General features: G+C 41.3%; 1 protein-coding gene across 1 annotated transcript in view; it reads left to right on the top strand.

The window, feature by feature from the left end:
* Nucleotides 1–25,531, top strand: part of LOC139477756 (uncharacterized) — a 98,371-nt gene that overhangs the window by 1,776 nt on the left and 71,064 nt on the right. Inside the window, exons 2-10 of the mRNA XM_071260163.1 lie at nt 4,327–4,519; nt 7,302–7,355; nt 12,287–12,322; nt 15,097–15,146; nt 15,756–15,795; nt 17,308–17,511; nt 18,782–18,998; nt 22,463–22,635; nt 23,717–23,848. Of these exons, the coding sequence (XP_071116264.1) occupies nt 4,400–4,519; nt 7,302–7,355; nt 12,287–12,322; nt 15,097–15,146; nt 15,756–15,795; nt 17,308–17,511; nt 18,782–18,998; nt 22,463–22,635; nt 23,717–23,848 (1,026 nt within the window). The 5' untranslated portion in view covers nt 4,327–4,399. The remainder of the gene's footprint in view (nt 1–4,326; nt 4,520–7,301; nt 7,356–12,286; nt 12,323–15,096; nt 15,147–15,755; nt 15,796–17,307; nt 17,512–18,781; nt 18,999–22,462; nt 22,636–23,716; nt 23,849–25,531) is intronic.

The following is a 25,531-nucleotide window of genomic DNA, read 5'->3' as shown; positions in this document are numbered from 1 at the left end:
TTAAAATGATGTAAACACTGACACACTACTTCCACATTGCTGGGGAAACCCCTTGGAATTCCCTAGCACGCATACATACAGAAGCGTTCTTTCTGATCATTTAGACCCTTTAATCTTAAACTCAGCATTTCAGTATACGTTGAACAACATCAGAGAGTTTGACTGCATGATCGTTTACAAAAAGCCTCGCTACGACTGAACGTGGGGTGGACAAAACGAAGAAATGCACATCCAAACTATCGAGTATCGACTTGATCCGTGTCTAGGCTGACAGTGACAGTCTACATCATTCTATGAATTTACCTTTGTGTCTAATTGACACATCTTTGATCACCTTTCAATGATTGCCCAGTTGATCAATGATGACTTAAACATGTAACCACCACAGGTTCATTGGCAACTTCCGAAATCTCTCTCGTCCTGTTGGCCATTTTGATGTCTTGTACTTAATGTAAATGCATTACGACATGCTGTCATTGTGACTGATTTTCTGAGGTAGTTCTTAACAGACATTTATTATCTTACGAGGAAATAATTTGAATACATTTGTTGTAAAGAAACTACAAAAGTTGTTCCTGTAGAGCATGTTGAGCATACATACGCGCATGTCACCTCTCGTTTTCAGGAACTATTTCATTCCGCGATGCAGCTGCTTGTTGTATAGCTGTCTGTGTAAACATGAAGTCACACATACTAAATTTTGTGTTTAGATCTAGATCCTTTGAGGTTCAAAAAAGTGCAAAAAATTATAAGAATTGACTTTCGCAAGCTCTGACGTTCAAACAGTTTGGCCCTCACTCTATGAAAGTTCATTCTCCAGTGAACTCACACAAAGTAAGAGATTATCAGTCGTGGACAGCTATGGATATCAATGCATAACCTGTGCAACCTGAGAGGTTCCCAACCCTTGGCATCCAGCATATCATTCAATTTGTCTTGGCATCCAAATTTAAGAGTGAGTAAGTAAAAATGCTTTTACGCCACTTTCAGCAATATCATGTCAGGGGACAACAGAAATGGGCTTCACACATTGTTCCCATGTGGGGAACCAATTTAAGGCTGAAAATAATAATAGTCTTGGTTCTCGGTCGTCACCTGCATCATCATAAAGTCTACCGCATTTTGTTTTTATTTCCACTTTTAAAAAAAAGATAAAAAAATCCAAATCCTTAAAAACTATGTGATCCAATATAGCACACAGTTACTTCCCTTAGCATGCACACTGCTTTACTGCACATCTCAGGTTATGGTAATGGCAGCAATAGGAGTTTGTATGCTTGTTTATGTAGGGATGCCCTTTCCAAGGCTGATGGTACATAACTATTTATTTGGTTATATTCTAGTTTGAACAAGCAAACAAACCCCCCCAAAAAACTGCCTGCCCTTACTACATTTTCAAAAGTCATTGCCTGAGAACGAATTCTTTTTTTTTTTAAGCCCAACAACTCTTGGTATCCACAGCTGGTACAAATAAATTACTCTGGGATTTTCTTACAGACAATGATTTGTCGCTCTATGCAAGAATGAAAAGATGAAAAATATATGTCACCATTACATCTGGCATACCAAAAGGACTTTGGCACCTTCAGCTGTAGCTAAAATTCAGAAAAAATGTTATTGTTTGTTGTTCATGATCATGACAATGGGTATGTCATTTTCATTGTTTTGTGGGGGGGCACGGGTGGCCCAGTCGTGTAAGGCGCCGCAATTTGCTGTGCAGAGTTGGGTACGCCAAAAAACTATGATTGTGGGTTCGAATCCCGGTTCGCCACGATTATGTTTCTAGGTTTGTCAGCACTGTGCTCGTGGGTTTCACCGAAGTGGTAAACGTCCGAGACCTGCATCACTTCGGGCTTTCCACCCACATTAAGTTGACAAGCCATGATATAACTGGAATACTGTTAAAAGCGGCGCTGAAAAAAACAAACTCACTCACTCACTCACTCACTCACTCACTCACTCACTCACTCATTGTTTTGTGTTTATCAATATGGAACCAATCTACTTTCAGAACAGCTACAATATACTTATACATAGGGAGGCAAAAGTCATAATCAGGATATCCAATAACAAATACTGTATTTCTATATATTTCTATTTGTTTGAGTGCTTCATCAATTAATGGCTTTGAAAAATAAAACAACAACAAAAATACACACTATTAAATTAAATTTTACATGATTAACTTTCTAAATAAGAAGGGGCGGTCGGGTAGCCTAGTGGTTAAAGCGTTCGCTCGTCACGCCGAAGACCTGGGTTCGATTCCGGACATTGGTACAATGTGTGAAGCCCATTTGTGGTGTCCCCCGCCGTGATATTGCTGGAATATTGCCAAAAGCGGCGTAAAACCATACTCACTCAATCTAAATAATAAAGTTATAAAATCTATTGTAAACGGAAACGACGAGGCATCAGCCTCATTGTATCTACAAAACAATGCCTAATATTGCAAGCTTTAGGTCCCAGCAACCTACAGTAATGATAATATGAGGATTTATCCTATTGTTTTCCAGATGTAAAATATTGGTTCTTGAAGGCTGTTTCTTTCTGTGATAAAAACATTTGGGTCATGTTACCTGAAACACAAGTATTTTCCTTGGCCTAAAATGATGTTTGTCCTACGGTTTAAGAGTCTTTAGGATTAACAATGAAGATTGTGGACATTTGCTAGCTGTGCTGATCCTCTTGTGTTTGTCTTCACTGGTCGATCTTCGACTTAGTTGGAATGGAATGTGTTTCTGCTAAGTGTCACACATGGCAACCGAAAAAACATATTAAGTGTACACCTTGCAATTTGTGCACAAGGAGAATATTTTTTATCCATCTTCATATTTAGTGAATTCAATGACCTGAATAATAAACGGGTCAACATTGCTGTCTTCGCCCACCCCACATTTTGCAAAATCACCATTTTGTTCAGTGAGTACAGCTGGACCAGCTAGGAGACGAGCCAGGAACACTTGTCATCAATTCAACAATAAGCAGCTCATAATAAATCAAAGGGTATCCTCCCAAAACGTAGACCTGCCAAAATGCAGACCCGTTAAAACAACACTCGTTATGGCTGGTTGCATCAGTTATTAGTACCCTGTACCCTTAAGTAAAATGGTATCACCCATGTAACAAGAAAGAAAGCTGGGTAGAGTTCACAATTTTTTATTCAAATGTTATTTCATTGTCATTTATGATTATCAGTCATTTTCACTTGTTTATCATCAGTGGACCAACTGCATCCAGGTACTGAAGGGGTGTCTTTTCACGGAGATGAAGCTGTTCTTTCTCTCTGTAGACAACCTTCCTGGGTGGCGGTGCTGCTCCAAATTGAATCTGCGCTAGTTTCGCTCTCTCTGAAATTTCTACCTTCTGGATCAGTTAGATGTTTGGATGCTTGTGCTGGAGGGACTTGCCGATTCTGTCCTGTGATTTTGTGTTAGAATTTGGATTTAGCAACCAATGCTTTTCATTAGAGGCAACTAACGGGATTGGGTTGATGCGTGTCATATGCCAATTGTGTACATCAATACTCATGATGTCAATCACTCGATGAACAAAAAAAAAAAAAAAAAAATGTTATTTGTTTATTATTTATGATCAAACCAAGTTTCCAAGTTTGCGTAGATTGATTTTGCCTGATGACTGTCAATCACTGGATTGACAGATAAACAAACAAACAAATGTTATTTCTTTATTGTTCATTACAGGGGCGGTTGGGTAGCCTAGTGGTTAAAGCGTTCACTCGTCACGCCGAAGACCCGGGTTCAATTCCCGACATGGGTACAATGTTTGAAGCCCATCTCTGGTGTCCCCCGCCGTGATATTGCGGCAATATTGCTAAAAGCGGCGTAAAACCATACTCAGTCAGTCAGTCAGTCAGTCAGTATTGTTCATTACCAAACCAAGTTTCCAAGTTTGGGTAGATTGATATTAATGATGTCAATCACTGGATTGACAGATAAACAAACAAACAAATGTTATTCTTGTTTATTATTTAATATCAAACCCAGTTTCCAAGTTTGGGTAGATTGACATTCATGATGTCAATCACTGGATTGACAGATAAACAAACAAACAAATGTTATTTCTTTATTGTTCATTACCAAACCAAATTTCCAAGTTTGATATTAATGATGTCAGTCACTGGATTGACAGATAAACAAACAAATGTTATTCTTGTTTATTATTTATTTTCAAACCAAGTTTCCAAGTTTGGGTAGATTGATATTAATGATGTCAATCACTGGATTGACAGATGAACAAACAAATGTTGTTCTTGTTTATTATTTATTATCAAACCAAGTAACTTGAGATTCTCTTTTGATCATCTAGCAAGAAGCAGAGCTTCAAGACACAGAAACCAGCTAGCGCAACATCAACATCAACATCAACATCAACATCAGCCATGAAGAAGCGGGCACCAATTGCGAAGAAGAAGAAAGTGGCGACACAGGATATATCCGCGCCGGTATTGATGGAGGAGTCGTTGATGGAGAAGGCCAAAGTTAATGTGGATGAACTGCAGGTACCGCCATGTTCTAACACACTAGGGATGGAGTGAGTTGGTTCAGCGCCTCGTTTTAGTTATATCGCGTGTGTCGACTTGATGTAGGTGGAAACAACAAAGTGATGATGGCATAACATTTACCACTTTAATGAAACCCACGACCTTGCAATCCTAGAAACATGATCAGGGGTATCTGGGATTCGACCCCTGATGATAGGCTCCTGGCACGTCAAGGGGACAGAACTCTGCAGAATAGGCAGCCTGTGACCCCACATACTAATATTGCACCCTAGATATATAAAGAAAATTGCTCTTGCAGGCAGGGGGCACATTTGGCCATGATATTAAAATAGCTGCAATTTTACTGTGCAGTGTTACCCCCCTTTGCTGTTCCTGGATATGCTGATGCTTGCTCATAAATACAGTATCATCCTGAGAATGAAGCCTTGTGTCATATTGGGCTTTCTAAGGTGCTGCAATTCGCTGTGCAGAGTCGGTCCCTTAGGAACCCCAGAAACCTCTGATCATGGGTTTGAATACCTGTTCGACTCGATTATGTTTCTTGGCTTGTCAGCTCCACACCCGTGCTCGTGGGTTTTATCAAAGTGGTAAACGTGTGAGGCCTGCATGATAATCCCAACTCACTCACTCAGTCTGGTTGTAAACATCACTGAACAGTTCGCTCAGACTATGCTCTCACAATACAAACTGTCCAACACTTTCATGGATTTATCGATTGACCCATCTTCCTTAGGCAAGGGAGTTAACTGACTATGAAAGTCCAGTTTCCACCCTTGCAGAACTAGACTGGAATTATGGAGATATATTTTGCCTGAAGTAATGAGTCTATGCATTGTCCAATAAAAACTCATAACAAAATCGACTTCCTGGTTCGTAAACTGCCGTGCATTTTCCAAATCTTTTCATGTTTTTAATCCAGATCTGGTGCATTTTATCGCAATATAGATTTTGATTATCGATCAGATCGTCTTGACTGGGCACAGCCATTTTGCTCGAAGCAAATCTGATTTGTCAATAGGAGGGACATAGAAGGGACATAACTCGTAATTTCCGCTGGTGGCACATTGGTCGAGCCCAGAAATTCCAGCCTTGTTCGGCAAGGGTAGAAACTGTAGTTTTACAGTCAGTTAACTCCCTTACCTCAGGAAGATGAGATTGACCACATATTGCAAAGAGTAAAACATGGTAGAGAAGCAGCAGAAATATCCTCACATTCTTGTATGTCGATGTCAGCTTTGAGAAATATTTGATATTTTTACTGGTCCTACTTTTACTAAGGGGCCATTTGATATTCTGAGGGTTAGGTGAATATTCTGATGGGGTAGTGATACTCTGATTGGGTGGGGATACTCTGATGGGGTTGGTAGATTCTCAGGTTGGGGGAATATTCTGAAGGTGTGGGAATATTTTGGAGGAGGGTGGGGATATTCTGATGAAGTGGGGGTATTCAGAGGGGTTGGGATATTGTGAGGGGTGGAGTTTATTATGAGGTTGTTGAGGATATTCTGGAGGGGTGGGGATATTCTGAGGAGGTGGGGATATTCTGAATGGATGGGGTTATTCTGAGGAGAAGGGATATTCTGATTGGATGGGGATATTCTGAGTGGGTGGGGCTATTCTGAGGGGAAGGGATATTCTGAGGGAAGGGATATTCTGAATGGATGGGGATATTCTGAGTGGATGGGGATATTCTGAGGGGTGGGGATATTATGAGGAGGTAGGGATATTCTGAGGGGGGATATTCGGGAGGGTTGGGGAATTTTCTGAAGAGTTGAGGATATTTTGTGGGGGTGGGGATATTCTGAGGGAGTGTGGACATTCTGAATGGATGGGGATATTCTGAAGGGATTGGGATATTCTGAGGGGTCGGGGATATTCTGAAGGGTTGAGGATATTCTGAGTGGGTGGGGATATTCTGAATGGATGGGGATATTCTGCGGGGTTGGGGATATTCTGAGGAGGTAGGGATATTCTGAAGACTTGAGGATATTTTGCCAGGGTGGGGATATTCTTAGGGGGTGGGGATATTTTGAGGGGGACATTCATAGGTGTTGAGGATATTCTGAGGAGTAGGGGATATTATGAGGTGTTGGGGATATTATGAGGTGTTGGGGATATTCTGAAGGGGTAGGGGTATTCTGAGGTATTGAGGATATTCTGAAGGGGTAGGGATATTCTGGAGGGGTGGGGATATTCAAAGGTGTTGAGCATATTCTGAGGGTTAGGTTTATTCTGAAGGGGTATGGATATCAGGAGGGGTAGGGATATTCTGAGGGGTTGGGGAATTTTCTGAGGGGTTGGAGTTTTGGAAATATCTGCAAAAAACACTGATATCAATCACTGGATTGTCTGGTCCAGATTCGTTTATTTACAGACAGCTGTCATATAGCTGGAATATTGCAGAGTGCGGCGTAAAACAACAAACCAAACCAAAAAACCAAATCCTATTACATCAAACATATGTAATGGTTTCTGGTTTGATGCTGATCAACTGCTTTAATCAACTGGTGTTATCAACTAATTTCATCTGCTGGTTTAATATGCTTGTTTGATCAACTGTTTTAATCAACTAGTGTTATCAGCTGGTGTAATCAACTGGTGTAATCAACTGGTCTGATCAGCTGGTGTTATCAACTGGTTTGATCAACTAGATTGATCAACTGGTTTAATCAACTGGTTTGATCAACTGGTTAGATCAACTGGTTTGATCAACCTGAAGAAGACTAGCATTCAGGTGTGTACTTCAATAATTATCTTTTTTAATTTGTTTTTCTTCAAGGATGACTATTTGTCCAACGTCAGTCAACATACATATGGCGCCCCAAGGCTTGAGGTAAGTTGTCTTCATATCTGTTTGTTCCTTGTTTGGTGGTAGGGTTTGGTAGTGGGGTTTGGTAGTGGGGTTTGGTAGTGGGGTTTGGTAGTAGGGTTTGGTAGTGGGGTTTGGTAGTAGTGGGGTTTGGTAGTAGGGTTTGGTAGTAGGGTTTGGTAGCGGGGTTGGGTAGTAGTGTTTGGTATTAGGGTTTGGTAATAGGGTTTGATAGTATGGTTTTGAAGAAGGTTATGGTAGTAGGTTTTGGTGGTGGCCCAGATAGCATGTTGGGCCTACGTTGGGCCTATGTTGGGCCAACGTTATCACTTGCGTTAGGCCAACATTGGCTGGACCAAGTCCTGGTAGTAGGGTTTGGTGGTAGGACTTGGTAGTGGGGTTTGGTAGTGGGGCTTGGTGGTAGGGTTTGGTGGTAGGGCTTGGTGGTAGGGTTTGGTGGTGAGGTTTGGTGGTAGGGCCTGGTAGTGTGGCCTGGTAGTGGGGTCTGGTAGTAGGGCCTGGTGGTAGGGTTTGGTGGTCTGGTTTGGTGGTAGGGCTTTGTGGTAGGGCTTGGTGGTAGGGTTTGGTGGTAGGGTTTGGTGGTAGGGTTTGGTGGTAGGGCTTGGTGGTAGGGCTTGGTGGTAGGGTTTGGTGGTAGGGTTTGGTGGTAGGGTTTGGTGGTAGGGTTTGGTGGTAGGGCTTGGTGGTAAGGCTTGGTTGTAGGGTTTGGTGGTGGGACTTGGTAGTAGTGTTTGGTAGTAGGGCTTGGTGGTAAGGCTTGGTTGTAGGGCTTGGTGGTAGAGCTTGGTGGTAGGACTTGGTTGTGGGGTTTGGTAGTGGGGCTTGGTGGTAGGGCTTGGTGGTCGGGTTTGGTGGTAGGGCTTGGTGGTAGGGTTTGGTAGTGGGGCTTGGTGGTAGGGCTTGGTGGTAGGGTTTGGTGGTAGGGTTTGGTGGTAGGGCTTGGTGGTAGGGTTTGGTGGTAGGGTTTGGTGGTAGGGCTTGGTGGTCGGGTTTGGTGGTAGGGCTTGGTGGTAGGGTTTGGTGGTAGGGTTTGGTGGTAGGGCTTGGTGGTAGGGCTTGGTGGTCGGGTTTGGTGGTAGGGCTTGGTGGTAGGGCTTGGTGGTCGGGTTTGGTGGTAGGGTTTGGTGGTAGGGCTTGGTGGTAGGGTTTGGTGGTAGGGCTTGGTGGTAGGGCTTGGTGGTCGGGTTTGGTGGTAGGGCTTGGTGGTAGGGCTTGGTGGTCGGGTTTGGTGGTAGGGCTTGGTGGTAGGGCTTGGTGGTCGGGTTTGGTGGTAGGGTTTGGTGGTAGGGCTTGGTGGTAGGGTTTGGTGGTAGGGTTTGGTGGTAGGGCTTGGTGGTCGGGTTTGGTGGTGGGACTTGGTAGTAGTGTTTGGTAGTAGGGCTTGGTGGTAAGGCTTGGTTGTAGGGCTTGGTGGTAGAGCTTGGTGGTAGGACTTGGTTGTGGGGTTTGGTGGTAGGGCTTGGTGGTAGGGTTTGGTAGTGGGGCTTGGTGGTAAGGCTTGGTGGTAGGGTTTGGTTGTGAGGTTTGGTTGTGAGGTTTGGTAGTGGGACTTGGTGGTGGGGTTTGGTAGTGGGACTTGGTGGTAGGGTTTGGTAGTGGGGTTTGGTAGTGGGGCTAGGTGGTAAGGCTTGGTTGTAGGGCTTGTTGGTAGAGCTTGGTGGTAGGACTTGGTTGTGGGGTTTGGTGGTAGGGCTTGGTGGTAGGGCTTGGTGGTCGGGTTTGGTGGTAGGGCTTGGTGGTAGGGTTTGGTAGTGGGGCTTGGTGGTAAGGCTTGGTGGTAGGGTTTGGTTGTGAGGTTTGGTTGTGAGGTTTGGTAGTGGGACTTGGTGGTGGGGTTTGGTAGTGGGACTTGGTGGTAGGGTTTGGTAGTGGGGTTTGGTAGTGGGGCTAGGTGGTAAGGCTTGGTTGTAGGGCTTGTTGGTAGAGCCTGGTGGTAGGACTTGGTTGTTGGGTTTGGTAGTGGGGCTTGGTGGTAGGACTTGGTTGTGGGGTTTGGTAGTGGGGCTTGGTAGTAGGGTTTGGTTGTAGGGCTTGGTGTTAGGGCTTGGTGGTGCTTTCTGGTTTGATGCTGAGCAACAGGTTTGATCAGTTGGCTTAATCAACTGTTTTAATCAACCGGTTTAATCTGCTGGTGTTTTCAACCGGTTTAATCAACTGGTTAGATGAACTGGTTTGATCAACCTGATGGAGACAAGCATTCAGGTGTGTACTTTAATAATTGTTTTAATAATTTGTTTTTTCAAGGACCTGGTAGTGGGGCCTGGTAGTTGGGCCTGGTAGTGGGCCTGGTAATGGGGTTTGGTAGTTGGGCCTTGTAATCGGGCCTGGTTGTGGGGCCTGGTAGTGGGGCCTGGTAGTGGGGCCTGGTAGTGGGCCTGGTAATGGGGTTTGGTAGTTGGGCCTTGTAATCGGGCCTGGTAGTTAGGCCTGGTAGTTAGGCCTGGTAGTGGGGCCTGGTAGTTGGGCCTGGTAATGGGGTTTGGTAGTGGGGCCTGGTAGTTGGGCCTGGTAGTGGGGCCTGGTAGTGGGGCCTGGTAGTGGGGTTTGGTAGTGGGGCCTGGTTGTGGGGCCTGGTAGTGGGGCTTGGTAGTGGGGCCTGGTGGTGGGGCCTGGTAGTGGGGTTTGGTAGTGGGGCCTGGTAGTGGGGCCTGGTAGTGGGGTTTGGTAGTGGGGCCTGGTGGTGGGGCCTGGGAGTGGGGTTTGGTAGTCCGGCCTGTTAGTGGGGCCTTGTACCAGCGGAAGGTTTAGGGTTCAATCCCCGGCTGCATCATACTAAAAGACGTTACAAGATGGTACTTGTTGTCACCCTGCCTGGTGCTCGGCATTAAGGGGCTAAAACAAGGACTGGTCGGCTCTGAGTTTGAATACTAGCTGTGTCTGAGTGGGGTATTCATGTTAAACTGCGGCATGGTATCTCAGTGGGCTAGCACTATAAATCGGCATCGGTTTGGACAAGTAAAAGCAGCCACAAACGTGCATGCATGTCGCTATACAAGTGCAATAATCTTGGACTTGACGTTAAACCCCATCTCACCTCACGTCTCCACCTCAAAGCATTAAGTCCTGATCATAAAGGCAAGTAGATGCGATGCAAGTCATGTTGTAGAAGACCACGAATCACCCAACTGTCATTCTTGTAAACATTGGTAACGGCACGCCCACCCTTCCAGAAACTGTCACATCACAAAATGAACAAGTCTGTTTTGCTCTTGTGGCCAAATTTGTTGCAACCTTCTCAAAGTACCAACAAAATTATTAACTTTCTTTTTTAGAAAACATTTCATGTCACAAAGTTGTTGTTTTTTAATTTTGAAGGGAATTTGTTCTTTTTTTAATTCCAATTCCTTTAATTTGAAATCTCTCCCTTCTCTTTCTCGTCCATGTCTTAATTGATACACAAGCAGGTTAGGTAACTCTAATTCACTCACTGCCATGGCCACAGCCAAAGCTTGACCACCTCAATCATTTTATGCCATTTACCAAAATCTACTGCCACATGACAATATTGACACAATTTTGAAATTACCCAGTTTGGTAACATGGACTGCCATCACCTTTGTGCCTTGTTAGCCAACGGAACATGAAGGATTTCACACAAGGGGGGCTCGGGTGGCCCAGACGTCTAAGGCGCCGCGATTCGCTGTGCAGAGTTGCGTCCCTTGTGCATTCCAGAAACCTATGATTGTGGGTTCGAATCCCAGTTTGCCCCGATTATGTTTCTAGGTTTGTCAGCACCATTACGTGCTCGTAGGTTTCACCGAAGTGGTCAAAGTCTGAGACCTGCATCACTTCAGACTATTCCCACATTAAGCTGACACGCCGTGATATGACTGGAATACTGTAAAAGCGGCGTTAAACTCAACTCACTCACTCACTCTTTACCTGGACAAATTATGTGGGACTGCTACCGTCCAGAGTAAGGTTTTACTGTGTACGGCTTGTGTTTGTCAGTCTTCCAGACTCTAGAGAATAAATTAAACTTAAACCTCTAGACTGAGAAATTAGGCATTGTTCTCGGCTTCATTGTGATTTTACCCTTATTTGTAGATAGACCTTTCATATTTTTTTATGTGTTTCTCATCTCCAACCTCTCTTAACAAGAGAGTCTGCGGGCGAAAATTTTAAAAAAAAATTGCTTTTCACTAATTGTGTAATTTATTTTTTGAAATTTAAAAGTTTAAAAGACTTGACAATAGTCTTTCAATTAATATATGATATAGATCTAGAAGCTTGGCTTCGGAAACAAATCTTTCATAAATGTAGCCGGAGAAAGATCAAGCAAACCACAATGAGTGACCAATGATAGGGGTATTATTTTATCCCATCAGGGCATAAATTTCCACATCGGGGAATATTGAGATTAGAAAACTTTTTTTAGTTCACGTCGGAATAAAAATTCAGGGCAGGGGGGAGATGGGAAACACAGAAAAAAGTATGGACAGCATTTTTATTTTTGATCCGATGCGGATATATCCGGGACTTAATGTTTTGTCTGGTGTCTTATTTGTTGTACAGTTTAACTGGTTCTCTTCATCTGAGATTTAAATTTTTAAGTTTGTCTGAATAGGTTCTCCATATTTATAAATTTTAGAGAATAATATGTATGTGAAATAACTTTGGTTTGGCCACATAGTAGTGTGTTTGTTGTTTCTCATAACCGACATTGAAAACAATCATCTTGACTGAAAACTTTACAAGTTTTCAGTCACTGCTAAATTTGGCTCCTGTTTCGCATTTTTAGAGTTATTTCAGGGACCTGTCCTGATGACCAACAATATATTGTTTGTAATTTTCCAGAACGGTGGTAATGTTTTACTTCTGCATAAATATAATCAAATTGAATATTCATGCATATTTATTTGTAATAACATATTTGTATGACTCATGCTTATTAAATGACAATAACATGAGAATGATGACATTTTAATTTTCAGTCCTCATCTCTACCAGCAGCAAGAGCTCCAAAACAAGTAAGGGTATTTCCGGCTGCATTTGTCAGACTGTTAACAACTTGATGTAAAACATGGCAACACTCACTAAAGATGCACATCTCCACTTAATCTGCATATATGCTTAAAATACACAAAATATATCACCATTCACCTCTGAATTTTGTGTTCCTTGCCCTCAAATATGCAGAAAAAACATTGAAGCTTTGAGTGACAACACTCATTGTTGTATACTGCCAAACACAACCAAGTTGCATCAAACAAAACCAGGTTGCACCAAATAAAACCAGGTTGCACCAAATAAAACCAGGTTGCATCAAACACAACCAAGTTGCATCAAACTTGAACCAAGTTGCATCAAACAAAACCAGGTTGCACCAAATAAAACCAGGTTGCACCAAATAAAACCAGGTTGCACCAAACAAAACCAGGTTCCATCAAACAAAACTAGGTTGCACCAAATAAAACAAAGTTGTATCAACAAAACCAGGTTGCACCAACAAAACCAGGTTGCACAGCTAAATCGAGCCCCGAGACAGGCATCACATATTCAGTCGAACATTGTCACCTGAAACAGCATCTTAAGCTGAAATATTTGTAAAATTGGTTGTTGTTGGTGTAAATAGACTGGATAAAAGGGAGAGAAAATAAAGGAATATCTAGTTTCGCCGTTTGCAAAGATACGTTCATTGACATAAGTTTGTGTGCTTGGATGTTGCAAGAACAGTTTTCAAAGATATGTTCATTGACATAAGTTTATATGCTTGGGTGTTGCAACAACAGTTTGCAAAGATACGTTCATTGACATAAGTTTATATGCTTGGGTGTTGCAAGAACAGTTTTCAAAGATATGTTCATTGACATAAGTTTATATGCTTGGGTGTTGCAAGAACAGTTTTCAAAGATATGTTCATTGACATAAGTTTATATGCTTGGGTGTTGCAAGAACAGTTTGCAAAGATACGTTCATTGACATAAGTTTATATGCTTGGGTGTTGCAAGAACAGTTTGCAAAGATACGTTCATTGACATAAGTTTATATGCTTGGGTGTTGCAAGAACAGTTTGCAAAGATACGTTCATTGACATAAGTTTATATGCTTGGATGTTGCAAAAACAGTTTGCAAAGATACGTTCATTGACATAAGTTTATATGCTTGGGTGTTGCAAGAACAGTTTGCAAAGATATGTTCATTGACATAAGTTTATATGCTTGGATGTTGCAAGAACAGTTTTCAAAGATATGTTCATTGACATAAGTTTATATGCTTGGGTGTTGCAAGAACAGTTTGCAAAGATATGTTCATTGACATAAGTTTATATGCTTGGGTGTTGCAAGAACAGTTTGCAAAGATATGTTCATTGACATAAGTTTATATGCTTGGGTGTTGCAACAACAGTTTGCAAAGATACGTTTATGCACACAAGGACTGGTTGGCTTGGAGTCTGAGTGAGTTATTCATGTTAACCTGTGGCATGGTATCTCAAAGGGGTTGCACTATATTAGCCTGGACTAGTCACACATAATAAGTGCCTATATGTTGCTATATATAGGTGTAATAATCTTGAACGCGACATAACCCCATATCACCTCACTCTCAGGGACTGTGGCCTTCAGGTATACAAATGACTGCAAGTTGAAAAATGAATAATCCTTACTGACCTAGGAATTGAGAATTGAATAATCCTTACTGACCTAGGAATTGAGAATTGAATAATCCGTACTGACCTAGGAATTGAGAATTGAATAGTCCTTACTGACCTAGGAATTGAGAATTGAATAGTCCTTACTGACCTAGGAATTGAGAATTGAATAATCCTTACTGACCTAGGAATTGAGAATTGAATAGTCCTTACTGACCTAGGAATTGAGAATTGAATGGTCCTTACTGACCTAGGAATTGAAAATTGAATGGTCCTTACTGACCTGGGAATTGAGAATTGAATAGTCCTTACTGACCTAGGAATTGAGAATTGAATAGTCCTTACTGACCTAGGAATTGAGAATTGAATAGTCCTTACTGACCTAGGAATTGAAAATTGAATAGTCCTTACTGACCTGGGAATTGGGAATTGAATAGTCCTTACTGACCTAGGAATTGAGAATCGAATAGTCCTTACTGACCTAGGAATTGAGAATTGAATAGTCCTTACTGACCTAGGAATTGAGAATTGAATAGTCCTTACTGACCTAGGAATTGAGAATTGAGTAGACCTTACTGACCTAGGAATTGAGAATTGAATAGTCCTTATTGACTTAGGAATTGAGAATTGAGTAGTCCTTATTGACCTAGGAATTGAGAATTGAATAGTCCTTATTGACTTAGGAATTGAGAATTGAATAGTCCTTACTGACCTAGGAATAGAGAATTGAATAGTCCTTACTGACCTAGGAATTGATAATTAAATAGTCCTTACTGACTTAGGAATTGAGAATTGAATAGTCCTTTCTGACCTATTAATTGAGAATTGAATAGTCCTTATTGACTTAGGAATTGAGAATTGAGTAGTCCTTACTGACCTAGGAATTGAGAATTGAATGGTCCTTACTGACCTAGGAATTGAGAATTGAATAGTCCCTACTGAACTAGGAATTGAGAATTGAATAGTCCTTACTGACCTAGGAATTGAGAATTGAATAGTCCTTATTGACTTAGGAATTGAGAATTGAATAGTCCTTACTGACCTAGGAATTGAGAATTGAATAGTCCTTACTGACCTAGGAATTGATAATTGAATAGTTCTTATTGACTTAGGAATTGAGAATTGAATAATCCTCACTGAATTTGTTTTCAGGTACTTGCACCAAAACTAGGACAGAACCCGGTGGGAGGTTTGACTACAGGGTACTTGTGGACACCTGTTGTCCGTTATTTGATGATGATAGTGATGTTGGTTAAATACACACTCACTCACTCAGTAAATCAAGTCATCTGCTGACTTGAAATGATCTACCTTTAATAACAGATGTTTGGAGTGAGTAAGTGAGTGAGTGTGTTTTGTTTGGAGTGAGCGTTTGGAGTGCGTGTGTTTGGAGTGAGTGTTTGGAGTGAGAGTGTTTTGTTTGGAGTGAGTGTGTTTTGTTTGGAGTGAGTGAGCGTGTTTGGAGTGAGTGAGTGTGTTTGGAGTTAGTGTTTGGAGTGAGTGAGAGTGTTTAGTGAGAGTGTTTGGAGTGAGTGAGAGTGTTTGGAGTGCGTGAGAGTGTTTGGAGTGAGAGTGTTTGGAGTGAGTGAGAGTGTTTGGAGTGAGAGTGTTTGGAGTGAGAGTGTTTGGTTTGGAGTGAGAGTGTTTGGAGTGAGTGAGAGTATTTGGAGTGAGTGAGAGTGTTTGGAGTGAGTGTGTTTGGAGTGAGTGCATTTAGAATGAGTGTGTTTGGAGTGAGTGAGAAGTAACTATTCTGACCAATTCATACTTACAAGTGTCTGTCATGTAATTTCAAACGTTTTATTTTCTAGTTTCAAGACCATCAAGGCATCAGACTTCGCTACCATTTCTGTAAGTTAGCAGCATTGCTCAGTGTTTTGTGAGGATATTTGTAAGTCATGTGATTCTCTTTCATTACCCAAACAATGAACCTGGGTTAGAAAAGGACAATTTTAGTGAGGCACTGAGTACGACACATTTGAGAAAATGACAATTTATTTGTTATCTACTCTGTGGTGATTTAAATTTGGAATATGGTCTCAGTAACCAACGCCTGTCGAAAAAAGCGATTGAATGGATTGAGTGGTCGGACTCGGTGACTTGTTTGACTGCATGTTATGATAGCCGACGGCAGGGGATGGTGCTCATGATATTAACCACTGGATTGTCTGGTCCAGATTTACACAGCACTGTCATATAGCTGGAATATTGCTGAGTGCAGCCAAAACAACAAGCAAACCATGCTGTCAATGGGTAAGGGCCTGTGGCGATTCCAGCTCAGAATAAGTTCTTGTTGTAAGAGGTGGGCCCATTGGGTGGAAACAGTGTGGCACCAGGTTTTGTTCGTTTACTCACTCACTTTGCGAAAACTCAACTTTGATTTGTCACTTTGTATTATGTGGTTGTTTGTTGTTTAACGCCACACTCAGCAATATTCCAGCTAAATGACCGCAGTCTGTAAATAATCGATTCTGGACCAGACAATCCAGTGATTGACATCATGAGCATCGATCCACATGGGATACGATGACATGCATCAATCAAGTCAGCGAGCCTGACCACCCGATCCTTTTAGTCGCCTTTTTACTGTAAGCGTGGGTTGCTGAAAACCTATTCTACCCATGATTTTCTCAGGTCTTGTATTATGTGGTTGATTGTTTTCATATAAGGGCTAAATACTCTTGTCAAAGGCATAAAATAAATTATCCTCACATACTGTGTTATCGATCCCCGAAGAAGTATATCTCATTACGTGTCTCATAACAATCGCAATACTCTAAAGTTAAGTCTTACCTTTGAGAACATTTATTTCTGTTTACAACTGTACAGTCAATGACCACATCTGTTCAATTTAATCATTATAATGTCTCACAGAGCGAGACAAGTCATTCGGAAGCCATCTTGTTACCATCACATGATTTCGAGCCCCAGTGTTACAGTCAAGTTAAAAATATATGCACAACATGATCAGTCACATGACATTACAGACAGCAGCTGATACGTCATCAGTGCATGCAATTGTTCTGATTCAAAATTATCATCAGATCAAGTTTGATTAGAATGTGCATTAATGAAAAAGTAAGGTATCAGGTATGTTTTCATTATTTAATGAATATCTTACCTTGTGTAGCTTAATTCATCACATAACTTCAGCAACAAGTGGCGAACACTTTGCTATCTTCAGTGAGGTTTGAAGTGTCTACCTTGATTATATCATCAAGCTTATGGTTACGTATTGTTTACGGGCTCGAAATGAAGTGATGCTCGAAAACATGTTAAGTGGGGATATATCTCTCCTAAAAAACCCAGATCCCTAACATCGTTTTTAAGTTTTTCATCTTGTAAATCCTGTTTGTCCTTCAGGAGGTGGCGGCAAGTATAAAAGTCCAATCAATCCTGGATGTCACTGGCATTCCAACTGTGACTGACGCCACCCTCTCCGTCCTCGTCAACACCATGTCGGCAGCTGCGTCAAAGAACATCGTGGGCGTCAGACTGACAGGCTGCCATCTGGTGACTAATAGAGGAATTGCCCTCATGTCAAGATCATTTGAAAATTTACAAGAGGTAAGATTTATGTCATAGCTTGAGAAAGAAACAGAATGCTGCAATTGATTGGCTGCTTTAGGTCATGTGCTTGGTTTTGTCCAATCGCCATCCTCATGTTAGATAACAGTAAAAGAGTCATTAGAAACCAATTTCTATCCAATATAATCGCATGTTACAGCTATGGAAATACTCCAAGTGAGGTTACTGTAATATTATTGATGTTCAGAGCTTCCTAACGATACCAAACATCGAACAAATCTTCACACGTGTTATTTCCACAAAGCTTAGAAAACGGAGGTATTTTCCGTTAAACTATTTGTAGCATTCTTAGTAACATCATTTTTCGAATACTTTGACAATGGTAATAAAAAAGAACTAAGTTACTGGACTGCTCTGTAATGGAATTTTGAAATTGACGAAAATCTCCATAATTTTAGCCTCCTTGGTGCTTAATCTGGATGTCATGATTGTGTGAGCTTAAGTTTTTTTTTTATCAAAAATGAACTCAAGTTTGTTATTATATCCATTTTGAAATAATGTGATAAACATAACTTTTGTTTATATACAGAGGGTTAGACCTATCAAATGGTGTATGACATGTAGTAGCAAAGATGTTTTAAAAGCTGATGTCCTTGACAAATGAAGGCTTCATCTATCACCACAGAGTCTCTGGGAACTCGGTGTGATAACAGTAAAAGCTTCTGGTTGACTGGTAGTTTTTTGTAATTTATATTGCAAGAGAAGTAGGCCTGGGATGAGTCCAAATTTACTACCCAGGTACCCTTCCCCCTATTACCCTACCCTACCCAGGTACCCACTGCTAGTCTCAAGAGTTGGGAACAAAATGTATGATTGGTAATTCTTTCACTGCAGCCCTGACTAAAGCTATTTCGATACATGTGTCAATCAGTCATATCATGTGTTCACTGAAGTTGACGGAAGCTTTATCTTTACTCAAACATATACAAGTCAAAAGGAATGTGTGCATCGTTAGAAAGAAATGCAAACATTGGCGACTTGTAGTGTAACCACTGAGTTACAGTGAGTTTTTGTCATTAAACAATATATCACGTGACAAATCACGGGTCCGGGTAGTCCTGTGGGTACCCAGGTCCTACTCAGGACCTACCCGACCCGAGTACCCGAGAGTAGGTCTCCACGCTTCAGATAAAATGTTTCGGCCTTCTGTTTTTCCACTTGGCGTTAAGTTTTTTAAATGGCTCTTAAGGCTCTCAGCAGAATTTCCGACACTGTTTTAACTAATTTTGATGCCTGTCTTGTGTGCCAGATGGACATGACTGGTTGCCAGCGCATCACAGAGGCAGTGTTCGGCCCCCTTATACACAACTGTAAGCATATATCCCGCTTGACTATAGCTGGAACCGGTATACGGGTAGTTCCCCCACGATACATCGGTTACATCAAGGAAACGGTGCAGGGCTGCCCTCTGGTGTCACCAACCGAAGCTACTCTTCAGGCCAAACTTGACGGGAAATCTAGCAAAGGTTTGTACAATTTGTTGATCCTGTTATATACATAGAACAATGAACATGATGAAGATCGGTTCATGGTTTATTTCATTATAAAACATTGTTCTATCATGACGTCATTTCTGGAGATTCGAAAATGCCAGCGCAACTTGATGATGTAAATTTGACGACATTTTTTTTTAGGGAAGGGTCTAGTAAGATGGGCTGTAGCTGGGAAAGATCGTATTCAAAGTTGGAAGAGATATGACAATCTGTATTTGAGAAAAAAGGTGCATAGAGTGGATCCGAAAATTGTGAGAATATCCGGGAAATATCAAACTTAACCCCCTTGTTCATAAAATGGACTTGCATTCAGGCAGTCATCATTATTTAAATATAGTAAATATTTTTTAAGCTTGTATATTCTGATAAGATGGTTGAAGAGGCTTACAAAATGTTGATATGTCATATTATAAGAAATGAACAACTCCTGGTCGTTGTTTATCGTAAAATAAACCACCCAGGGCTGTGCCCCTCATGCAGTGTTTTATTGTACGAGAAACAACGACCAGGAGTCGTTTATTTCTTAGATAACCCCTGTAGGTATTCTGTGGAAGGGAAGCTGGATTTTTTTAATCACGTGCGATGCAGGTGACGCAACACAGATTATGGTCTTAGGGAGTATTGCTTAATCCGGTTCGCAGTTGCAGGAAATCACAAGTACATGTAGGTTGCAAGTTTATGTCATAATGTTTGCGACCATTTTAACTGTGATTGTTAACAGATGTTTAAAATCTACTGACCGTTTTGACAGGATATTCCATTCCTGTTTCCAGCCTTTTTATTGCACTGTTGAATATCAATATAGCTCACTATGTGGAAAAATTAGACTGGGGGACTGGTCATTTGTTAGAGGACTGAGGGTGGGTAGGTGGGGTGAGATTGGTTGGGTGAGATTGGTAGGGTGAGATTGCTTGGGTGAGATTGTTGGGTTGAGATTGGTAGGGTGAGATTGGTAGGGTGAGATTGGTGGGGTGAGATTGGTGGGGTGAGATGGTCTGAAGACTGTATGAAATTTTGCCAGCATCCACACCCATTTTATGTAACAATTTTTCGTGGCCCTCCCCAAATACATGTGGCATTTTTTAGTTTCCCTTCCTAAATACATGTAACATTTTTTAGTAGCCTTCTCAAATAATTGTAACATGTTTAGTAGCCCTCTCAAAATACTTGTAACATTTTTTAGTGGCCCTCCCCAAATAATTGTAACATGTTTAGTAGCCCTCTCAAAATATTTGTAACATTTTTTAGTAGCCCTCTCAAAATATTTGTAACATGTTTTATTGGCCCTCTCAAAATACATGTAACATTTTTTAGTGGCCTTCCTCAAATAATTGTAACATGTTTAGTAGCCCTCTCAAAATATTTGTAACATTTTTTAGCGGCCCTCCCCCAATACATGTAACATTTTTTAGTGGCCCTCTCAAAATACTTGTAACATTTTTTAGTTGCCCTCCCCAAATAATTGTAGCATGTTTAGTAGCCCTCTCAAAATACTTGTAACATATTTGGTAGCCCTCTCAAAATACTTGTAACATTTTTTAGTGGCCCTCCCCAGATACATGTTACAATTTTTTGCAATCTCATTTAAATCAGATCTTAGTTCCCGCTTACGGGTCACGTCAGAACGACCTTTCATCCAACCAATCAAACCAGTCGGAATGTGTTTTCTAATCATGCAACCTCTAAAACGTTAACGAGTGGTTTTCGGAACGACAGTTACGACCCGTATGACTGATTCCGTCAAAATTATTGTCTATTTCTCGCTTCCGTGGGATAAATATTTGAACAGAGGAGCCGTTGCACAGTACATGGGAAGCACTGCCATACAATCTCAACCATATATTAGACATTCCATATTATTCGTTTGTTCAGTTTTCAAAATCTAAATTCGAGAACTGTGTCAACACATTTTTCAAGCATAGTCTGAAATAGAAGTCGCCAGGTTGAAATGAGTGCCGTGAAGCTCTAGAAAGCTGCTTCCTAATTGGCTGATGTCAACTTCTTCGGTCCGTTGGTCAAAGTTCGCGAAAGGTCGTTCTGACGTGATCCGTAATGGGATGTCCTCAGATCTTTGTTTAGCGGCCACGAGAACCAAGATCTGATTTTATGAGATTGCAATTTTTAGTGGCCCTCCCTAAATAAATTGTTTGATAGGCATTACTTAGAAGTTGACGGATGACAAAGTAGACACAATTTATGGATAACAACATCTTTAATACTGTAAATGCGACGTTTCGGTATAGTTACTTATACGGATGTCATGCAAGACTGAATGAGGGACATTGTACAGAATATATATAGTAGGTGAAGGATTCACAGTAACAATAGAACCCGCCCTCATTCACTGTTCACACATCATGACCCTGCTTAATCTCAGGGATATAGTAAAGTATCATGTGTACGATCACGAAGATGCCGACGAACAATATGGCGATCCTGACATGGTGTAGTTACACGACATTGGCCCGGACATGGTCGATCTCTGGTGGTTCTTGTCTGCTGGTATCTGCTCAGTAGCCTGAGGACTGTTGACTGATGGCATTGAAACCGTTGTGCAACGACTCTACTTGACGTACCAACTTGAAGCATGCCCAAGGCACGTTCACGTTCCTCTGCTGTTAATCTTGGCATTTCTTGTGTCAGTATCCTTTACGTCTGCAGCAACAAGTGATGTGGCTTTTAAAAGTCTGTCTTTTATAGCCCTATTCTGCATGCTTCCCGTGAAACAAAACACGTTTTCCATGATGTGCACGCAATTTGTTGAGTTTTGGCGATTTCGTTCACAAAAAATTTAGGAATGTGTTTTGACGAGCTGTTCTTCTTCATGCTTCGTTGTATATTACTCATTCACTTATATATTTTCATATGACTTAAGCCTGGATAAAAATACATCCATTTTCATGGTGGTACGTTTTCAATGCTGTTCAGTATATAAAGCAAAATCCTTAAAAATGGCAAATATCTACTAGTCCTTATGATACCTTAACTATTGGGCAGTTTGGCAAGGACTATAGGACACGTGCCAATTTCTAACCCTGTCATTGTGGTAGAAACAAGCAACTACATTTAATTGAACAGGAGCCCAGTGAAATGGGAGATTCAAATCCTGTACCTGGGGAAAATCTAGACTTGCTTCATTTAGAGCTTTTGCAGTACAGTAAGGGATGGGCGGAAGGGAAAATAATATGGTTTAGAATGCCAATCAAAGTGGGATTAAGCCAGGGCAAATTGTCTGACCCAGTAAATTTGATTTAATTTGTGCCTCAAACACCAACACTAGAATGTGTTAGTTCAACATTTTAGCAGTTAATGATTTCTGAAATTACACAAGATAATGTCTCAGATTCATCAATATATTGATCACAACATTCAGAACAAGGCCGAAACTGGCGCCAGGTCTCTTAGCTTTCCCTTTAACGCCACTGTTTTCACCTCAGACATTCCCCAGCGACGGATTGACTCGATGAAGGTTGTGATTGTCAGACGGAATGGCATCACTACTAATCTGCTGCAGAGCCTACGGAAAGAATCGCAGAGCCGGCAGGCTGTCACAGTCGACACCACCTACAAGATCGGCTCAACGGTCTACCCGATCATTGAATGCCAGGAGGTAAAGTCAGTCTGTTTACGTATGGAAAAGATTTTGGCACTTGAAAATGTGCAGTGTCATGTCGAATGTGGTGGAATATAAGATAAGATATAAAAAGTTTTCTGGTGTGTTCACTTCATGGCCAAATGTTAAACCTATCTAAAGAGTCCATGCAAGATTTGGTCTCCTACAGACAATGCTTGTCGTTAGAGGTGACTAATGGGATCGGGTTGTCAGGCTCGCTGACTTGGTTGATTGATGTCATATCTCGATTGCATAGGTGAATGCTCATGATATCAATCCCTGGATTTCCTGGTCAAGTCAATAAAAATCGTATGTGCACTTGTGCAAATATCACTTCACATGTTTTGTATACTTCATCTGGACGGTATTGTTGATGTCATTCAAATCTTACTGTGACGTGAGGTCGGAATGAGATCATACAAGAAAGGATGTCACACTTAAAGATTTGACATGTTTTTGGTTACATCAAGAAAGAGAAATTATTACACTCGCATTTGTGTCATACTGATATTATGAAACTCTCGTAAGAATTTACCTACCGGTATCTATAGCCCGACTTTCACTCGGGAAATACGAGAATTCTGACACTCGTTCGTAAAATCAGTATGACACACATGCTCATATGATAATCTCTTTTTCTTGATGTAAACGAAAAATGTCATGGAGTGAATTGTTATTATCGGGTGTGTTCTTTTTCCAAACCTCAAACCTGCATAAACTGTTGTGAGTACATGCAAGCGATGTTCCCTTTTTTGTTGCCATCAGTATATTTCTATTTGTTCAAAGATCGAGTAATTTTTCAATATAAGGTATTCGGGGTATTTATTCATGTGTATTTTACTATATTTAGTACTTCTTGAAATAGATAGTTCAGTAATTGTCCTTCACACATGTCCTATTGATGTCATTTCACGATGTAAAAAATATGATTAGTCAGCAAATTGCTAGCAGTTCCTGCCCACTGTACTTGTTCTCTTCACACATGTTCTTTTGATATCATTTCACGATGTGATTAGTCAGCAAATTGCTAGCAGACCCTCCCTCTGTATGTGGCATCTTTAAAGTGGTTTTACTTCAGGGCTTTCTGGACCTGTACGTGACCCCCCGGACCGTGTATGTCATCACCACCAACGTGAGTGATGACAAGAAACTAGCGGATGAAGCTGCCAGCATTGCTGCCGTCATCTGTCAGGTCGCCTCCAGAGTTGGGGTAAGTGATGACAGTTGTCCGAGGAACGTTTGATTTTTACTTAAGTTGAAAAGCAAAGCGAGACACGACTTTCCCTGATGACGAGGAGCAGTAATATGAATTGAGTGTGGCATCACAATCTGTCACATGACAGCGGCGGTGGTCCTGTGACGATGGACTTGTGTCGGAAACAGACTTTTCTTTTTTCACCCAGGACCATCGCTAGGCTGTCTTCTTTGTCGTAAGGTAAGCAGTAAATGCATTAAGAAGTAATGCAGGATAAGTATACAAATGTAAAAAATGTTTAGATTTTACTGATTTTCGTTTATTGTTTTATGGAGCAGTCTGCAATATTCCAGCTGCAGCTCGTCTGGTAATTCTTGAGTCTGAGCAAACCAGTGACTCAGAGAATAAGCATCGTTAATAGTTTTGAGGTTTTATCACTTCACATAATTGTCGAGACCAGTTTCATTGAAATTGGGTCTTTGCATCGATTTGATACCTCTCTTTGTCAAGGTGGGTGGTCGGGTAGCCTTGTGGTTAAAGTCTATGCTCGTCACGCCGAAGACCCGGGTTCGATTCCCGACATGGGTACAATGTGTTAAGGCCATTTCTGGTGCTGTGATATTGCTGGAATATTGCTAAAAGTGGCGTAAAACCATACTCACTCACTTACTCTTTGTCAAGGCCTGCCTCAGATCATGTCAGGTGGACAGTGGACTAAGTTTAACTATCCAATCAGAACAAAGGATACATGGTTTTATGAGGCAATCCGATGTCAGTTTCCTTACACGATTCAGAGGGGGCACGGGTGTCCCAGTCGTCTAAGGCGCCACGATTCGCTGTGCAGCGTCCCTTGTGCACGCCCGAAACCTATGATTGTGGGTTCGAATCCCGGTTCGCCCGAATTATGTTTCTAGCTTTGTCAGCACCATACCCGTGCTCGTGGGTTTCACCGAAGTGGTAAATGTCTGAGACCTGCATCACTTCGGGCTTTCCTCCCACATTAAACTGACACGCCGCGATATAACTGGAATATTGTTAAAAGCGGCGTTAAACCCAACTCACTCACTCACTACACGATTCAGATCCACTACTTTTACGTTTTGTTACCTTGGCCCATTATCTGTTGCAAATTCTGCTTGGTGAATTTACTTAAACTTTAGCCTGCTGAATTGTTTTCACTCTTCTTGCTCCTGCCTTATTGATTAATTTTAGCAGTCCGAGGGTTAACACTTCTTTACTCGGTTTTCAAGTTTTGGCCTGTATGTTGGATTTTAACACAAAAGAAATGGTCATAAGAGAGAGTGCCCCAATTTGGGTGTAACTGCCATGATGCTCAGAAACAAGGTGTCATATATACCTCCATTCAGAACTGCTGGTTTGTGTTTATTTTGAGATGCAGTATTCACATATGCACCTCTGAATCCTTCACTTAATCAATTTAATAACTTAGAAGCTACAAAGACCTGTAGAAGTCAGTCTCATTAAAATCAGATCTTAGTTCTCGCTACCGCTAAACAAAGATCTGAGGACATCCCATTATGGGTCACGTCAGATCGACCTTGCACGAACTTTGACCGACCAATGGAATGACCAATCAGAAGGCAGCTTTCTAGTGCTTTACGGCACAAATTTAAAATTGGCGACTTCGCTTCGAAGCATATTTTGATAAATTCTCGATAACAAATTTAAAACCTCAAC

This window comes from Haliotis cracherodii, unplaced genomic scaffold, assembly GCF_022045235.1.
Source record: "Haliotis cracherodii isolate W230 unplaced genomic scaffold, xgHalCrac1.p SCAF_35, whole genome shotgun sequence".
Classification (NCBI taxonomy): domain Eukaryota; kingdom Metazoa; phylum Mollusca; class Gastropoda; order Lepetellida; family Haliotidae; genus Haliotis; species Haliotis cracherodii.
Note: the sequence above shows the minus strand (reverse complement) of the source record. Positions and strands in the feature narration are given on the sequence as shown.